Genomic DNA, 6303 nt, shown 5'->3' on the forward strand with positions numbered 1-6303 from the left:
ATGCCACTATTTGCAATTCCTAAACAATAGCTGCAAGGTTAATTACATTGCAACCCAAATGTCTGATCTTGTATACTTTAGTGGTTTAAATGTGATAGATAGCATCTCCACACAGATTGCAAGCTTTTAAACATGACAGAATAAGAGAATCATTTGATATTCAGAGCGTGTAAGTGCCCCCAGCATTGAAAAGTGATTCCATAGTAAACAGTTGAGAATAATTCCCATCTTTGATGAATTTGATACTTTGATTCATTACCTTGCTTGCTAAATCTTCCTTTGCTTGGCTGGATTGTATTATGAGATCAAATTAATAACAGGAAAATATGGGGTAATATTATTCTACAAATAGGAGGCCGTTAACTATGTTTCTGACACTTTTTTTTGTTTCAATAGAAGAGATTGATAAAGTCTGAACTCATGTAAGACCAATGTTCCATAAAAAAAAACATACCATTATTTTGATTAACTGCCTGGATGAGCATGTGTTCAACAAGGGTTGTCACTGCGAAACTGAAGGTATGTCAACAGGTGAGAATTTTGATTCCTAGTGTTGCAGTCAGCACATTCACTAACTTCTCAGGCCACTTACCTCTGGAAAAAGTATTGTGGTTTTCCACAACAGCTCAAAAACAGTTTACTGTGATGTTTTTGTAAATGAGGCGTACACGATACAAACCCAAGTGATAACGATTGACTGTCAACTCTAGAACAAACGCTGTAGATGCTTTCCCTTTATGAACCCATTATGACACTATTCAATAATAAACGTGATGAAGACGACACAAAAAAAGCTTTTTGAGTCAATACAGCTTTGTGAAAAGCTTGGCAAGCAGTGTATTTACTGAGCTTTGTCAAGATGATGAATTATATTTATTAATAATTCCAAGGAAGGAAAATGTAATTTTGTAACAAACAAACACTGTACACTGCCTATAGACTTTTTATAATAATAATAATAATAATAATAATAATAATAATAATCTTTATTTTTATATAGTGCTTTTCATAGTGGACCACCATCACAAAGTATATTATGTCAATATACTTTAAATAATGACATCTGTGAAGGTCACAAAGGAAAAATACTTCTTATAACAAGTATACAGAAAACAAACACAATAAATAGTTTTTGCTATTGTTGTAAGTATGTTTTGTGTAGCACCATATGGAGCTACAAAAATTAGCAAAATAATCAAATAAAGTACACATTAAAGTACTTATGACAGTAAGATGATTATTGAAATAAAAAGGCAATATTTTCAATAGCAATATAAAACTTTTATTTTATTTCTTTGTCTTATGTTTATTTCCAAGCAGCAGGTAATATATTGTATATGTACACTGTAGTCTGGACTGTAATTGCTTGCTGTCCCCCACACAGACAGGTAGGCCTACTGTTCCCTGTTCCTAACGCTGCTCCCAGTTTTTCAAATATTTTTTTTAGGAATGTATTAATGCTCATTGGTCAGAAATGCAACTTGTACTGTTAACAAAATCAGTAAAAAAAAAAAAAAAGTAAGCAGTGTTATGGGCTATTCACACTGATGTGTTTATTCGCTGCGTTTTTTTTTACGCCCGATGTTTCGCTGCTATTTTTGTATTCAGACTTGCGCTCCAAAATCACAGGCAAGATGGGGGAACGGATTGATTACAGTAAATTAAACTGATAAACGGTTTTATGTCAATCATATGTTAGTAAATGTGCATTTTCCCCCCAATAATGTAAAACATTGTCTGTGCTGTCTGACGTTACATGTGCATTGACAGTACCATCTACCTGTGTTTTATAGGCCTATTGTTTATTTAAAAAAAAAAAAAAAAAACATACCAGGTTGCATAAAATGACTTTGTTTTGTAGTCCTATCTGTACATCTGATTTTGTTTAAACAATGTTTTTGTTACTAATAACATCGTTGAGATTATTTGCTACCAATAACACAATTTGAGATTGTATAAATGTATACAGTATGTTTCAGCTCTTGCACAAGACGCTGGTACCACCCTAGGGTTCCCTGTTGCTCGTTGTTGTAGGGTGAATCCACATTCTCTTTCTTTCTCTTCTTCGGAGCAATAACCATGCAGCAGTTGATCCCTATTGCCTTCAGATTATATCCAAATTTAGCAGGTGGTGATCGCCGCGTTTTCATCCAAAAATCGATCATGTTTCAATTTTTGTTTCACAGCAAATTTCGCTCAAGTATGAAAGGTAGTATTCAATTCCATAGGTTCGATTTATTACCATAGAAAGCGCAGCGAATACACGCTATAGTGGGAATAGCCCTTTATACTGTAAAATCATTTTTTTATTTTTATTAAATGTTTGTGATCATTGTAAACTGTTAAGTTTACATACAGTTAAGAAACAGTAGTATTACTGTGTATAGGCAATCGATTTTCACGTTCTAAAACATGTGCCTCAGTTTAATGAACACCTTTAACACATTATTTTCCTTTCGATAACATATTGATTCACTTTATGTTATGTTTATTATGTTCTGGACTAGACTATTGTTTGTCAAGATCCCACAAAGTAGAAGGTACAGTATTTAAAAACTTTATTGTGTCATGTGTTTGCTTATCAAGTACAAGGTCAAATACTGCTATAGTTTCATTGCATTTTGTTCAGTAAATTTGAGTTACTGGTCTTACCATCATGCAACATGCATGCATACAGTACATCACAGAAATGTGAAATCAGTTTATATTAAAAGTTAGTTAACTTGTCTATAGACTTAACACTGTTTACATGCAATAATTTAACAATTACATTACTGTTTATAATAAACGGTGTTAAATTATATATATATATATATATTTTTCCATCTTACATAAAACACCATATACTGTAATGCTACCAAACATATATTAAAAAGATCATCACATATACTCAATCCCTTCATATATCATGAAATGTAGATATGTTGAGCATACTGCACATAGGGCTGATCACACATAAGAATGCATGTCAGTGTGTAATATCAAGCAGAGATTGCTTGGGATGCTGCAGTCATGTGTCTTTTACTTGATATATTAATATGCATTGCAAATGTTAAAATCTGTTTTAACCATACTGGCATTGTAGTAAAGGTGTAGTGTCCTATCCAGGTTTTTTTTTTATTTTTATTGCTTAAACATATTTAAAAAGTTTATTTATGTCCATTGGAAAATATCAGCTCTATAGTAGTTTCCTGTAAAATGTTATTAGTATAACAGAAGCATCATTTGGGGGAAAAAATCCACTTTGTTGATTTCTGTTTTGGTTCCTGTGCTGTAAAAGAGTTTGAAGGTGTCACTTATAATATCTTGCAGCAGCCTATGACATCAAGAGAATACCTGGATTGCAATCTTGTGTCCCAATAGCTAAAACTCCATGGAAGGTTAAACTATGGAAGAATTTAGTAAGCAGATACAAAGGAATTCTATTTTAGTATACAACTAAATACGAGTTTGGGAGAACACAGTATTCATTTCCTTACTTTGAATATACCCTACACTAAAACTGCTGAATTAGGGAAACATTGTATGCAAACTGAACGGCCAGTCAACATAGTCCTAATATTTTTTTCTAGGACAATGCAAATTAAATATTGTACAGCATCAGGAATAATACAAACATAACAGTGCTTTTCACTAAACTTTCACAGCATACACCTAGTCACATCAGCCAATAGAGATTAGAGTCATTCATAGTCTGTAATTAAGGTTATTTCATTGGAATAGTTACAATTTCCAGGTAGTTTTTTATCCTAATGGTTTGCACTATTCCCACAATTGTTCTCTTGCAATACCAAATAGCCTGCACTGTACTGGACGTAACTACAACAGGCCTACAGCTAATTAAACAGGGGTGTGGAGAGTAAACAAACATACAGGTATTGGCAAATGCTTAACAAAAGCGCTATATTCAGATTTTTTTTAATAATAAAGCTCATACTATAACACTGTAGTTTAACCATATGTTAGTTTTGCTCACATGAAAAGTCTGACATCTTTGACAACAAAAGAAAAGTGACATCTTTGAATGAAACACATTGCACTCAAAGTTGCGTGTCTCCGTTTTCAGTGTATTCTGATAGCACATGCAGGGAAGTTTCTTCACTCTTAGACTGCAGGTTATTGTCACTTCTTTTGGAGGCTTTCCTTGTAACTCTGGTTAATCTTCTTCTAAACGTATCCCCAGCCAGAAAGTATAAAATTGGATCCACGCAGCTATTCAGGCTGGCAAGACCCCTAGTCACTTGGTAGGTAGCATAAACCTTGTTGTTAAAGTAACACATCTCAGGGCTTTGGAAGTATAGCCTGGCTCTAAGGTTTAAATTCTTCATCACATGGAAAGGGAGATAGGAGACAGCAAAAACCGCCAAAACAATAATTACGAGGTGAATAGATTTTCTCCTGAGAGGTGCGTTGTCCATATCGTTGCAAATCAGAGCTTTTGCTATTAATCCATAACAGCCTAGAATAATTATAAAGGGAATGCAGAACCCGAACACTGTTGTACACATGCTGTAAATGAAGTAGCTGCTCAAGTATTCTGATGAAGTGGTGTCATAACACGTCATCATTCCATTTTTCTTGATGCCAGTTCGGGAGAAGAACAGTATGGGCGAGATCCCAGCCACCACAATGAACCACACAAGTGCACTGTTGTAAATAGCGTTCTTTTTCTTCAGCCTCCCCAAAGACTTTAAAGGATGCACCACCCCAGTGTATCTGTGGACGCTGATGCAAGTGAGAAACAGGATGCTCCCGTAGAGATTAACGTGAAAAAGAAACCTCTGCATCTTGCACATCACCTCCCCGAACACCCAATCAGTTTTGTTGAAATAGTAAAATATCAAGATGGGTAGAGACAGCACATAGAAGAAATCAGCTAACGCCAGGTTGAACATGTACACAGAGATGCTGCTCCACGGTTTCATGTGAAAGACGAACATCCATATGGCCACGCTGTTCCCTATGAATCCAGTGATGAAGACTAAAATGTACACCGTAGGCAGGTAATAAAACTGGAAGCCCGTCTTCGTTAATGAACATCCTATACTGGAATTATCAACTCCCGGGACAACAGCAGTGGTATTCAAAACGGTATAATTAAATTCAGTTGTCATATTTTCTTTAAAGAACCCCTTCAATTTGAACTGTTAAACAATGTTTATAATCGCGTTCCTGGACATTCCCCCATCTGAAATAATAATACAGGTAAATTAGATAAAGTGTAGTAAACATTCTACAAACACTTACACCCCCACACACAATGTATTTCCATAAACTAAAATGCTTGCATGAATATGGTTAGCCAAATGTACCTGTTTATACAGGCACTGTAGTTAAAATACGTGTGCGTGCCAATTTATTATTTTTTTTTTCAGTATTTTCAGAATGTCTACTGTAACTTATCAGAACAGGTAGGCTACTTATGCCCTTTATTTAAGAAAGATCGCATGTTACGTTTTGTTGGTAAAATCAAGCACAGTGATAGATCACAATTACACAACCACAACCTGTTTGCATTTACTAAAGACACCCCCACATTAAATAGTTTTGCAAGCGAGATACAAAAGTTTCAAACAGTACCATAGTTTATAAGCTTTGAGTATTCGTTCTGAACTGTTATAAAAATGTGAAAAAAAAGAAACAATATATGAAGCGTCTCATTTTCTTACAGGTTCTTCCTTCCAAAGTCTGATCTCTGGCGCTCTCATGTTGTATCTTGTGGGAAGCTAAGTCAACTGCAGCAAGCTCTTGAAAGTCATACGAATTGCAACGATCAGCCTTCTGTCAGCAGCAGCGTCACTTGCGCAACAGGCGTGGCTTTAACTCCAGCCATTCGAATGAACCAACTTCTGATAGGAATGGAAGATTGTCTTGGTGATAAAGCAACCACAGTACAAGAATGTACATGAGAAAGTATTTAACACGCCTCATCTGTAATTTGATGTTTGGCTGCAATCCAGGATTTTGACAGTGTGTGTTTTATTACGTAATGCGTTGTGTGGTGAGTCAGAGAATAGTGAATTAAAAAAGGCAAATTAATTCACGTATTCTACAAAACATGCTTTTATTTGCATACGGGGTGCTTAAGAGTGCACATAAGTTTTTTTCTACCTCATTATAGTTTATTTTTCTATTTTTTGCTAACTGAGCTGTAATAGAAGTTGGAGATTTAGCCTATAACTTAGTCTTACGACTTTTTTTTTCAGCAATTAAAGCCATTAGTGTGAAATACATGTAATCTTGATAAATGAAAGTCCTGCAAGTGGCTGGAATTGATTGTAGTCAGTTTTTTTTTTTTTTTAT

At 34.8% G+C, this 6303-nt stretch overlaps 1 protein-coding gene across 2 annotated transcripts; it reads right to left on the reverse strand.

Moving 5' to 3' along the window:
• Window positions 1-953: 953 nt before the first annotated feature.
• On the reverse strand, window positions 954-5811 carry LOC117416707 (P2Y purinoceptor 1-like). Of its 2 annotated transcripts, none has more exons than XM_034028071.3 (2): window positions 5581-5811; window positions 954-5188 (listed from the first exon to the last, which is right to left on the reverse strand). In XM_034028071.3, exon 2 carries the CDS (start codon window positions 5112-5114, stop codon window positions 4041-4043), a length of 1074 nt encoding a protein of 357 aa, XP_033883962.1. In that variant the 5' UTR covers window positions 5115-5188; window positions 5581-5811; the 3' UTR covers window positions 954-4040. The 2 variants fall into 2 exon arrangements, with proteins under 2 accessions (XP_033883962.1, XP_033883960.1); XM_034028069.3 differs by having other exon boundaries at window positions 5670-5810.
• Between the last annotated feature and the right edge of the window lie 492 nt (window positions 5812-6303).

The sequence above is a fragment of the Acipenser ruthenus genome, chromosome 12, assembly GCF_902713425.1.
Source record: "Acipenser ruthenus chromosome 12, fAciRut3.2 maternal haplotype, whole genome shotgun sequence".
NCBI classification, from domain to species: Eukaryota; Metazoa; Chordata; class Actinopteri; order Acipenseriformes; family Acipenseridae; genus Acipenser; species Acipenser ruthenus.

What these genes read in the sequence shown, in the direction of transcription:
- LOC117416707 (XM_034028071.3), bottom strand. Translation starts at nt 5,114, where the DNA reads ATGACAACTGAATTTAATTATACCGTTTTGAATACCACTGCTGTTGTC.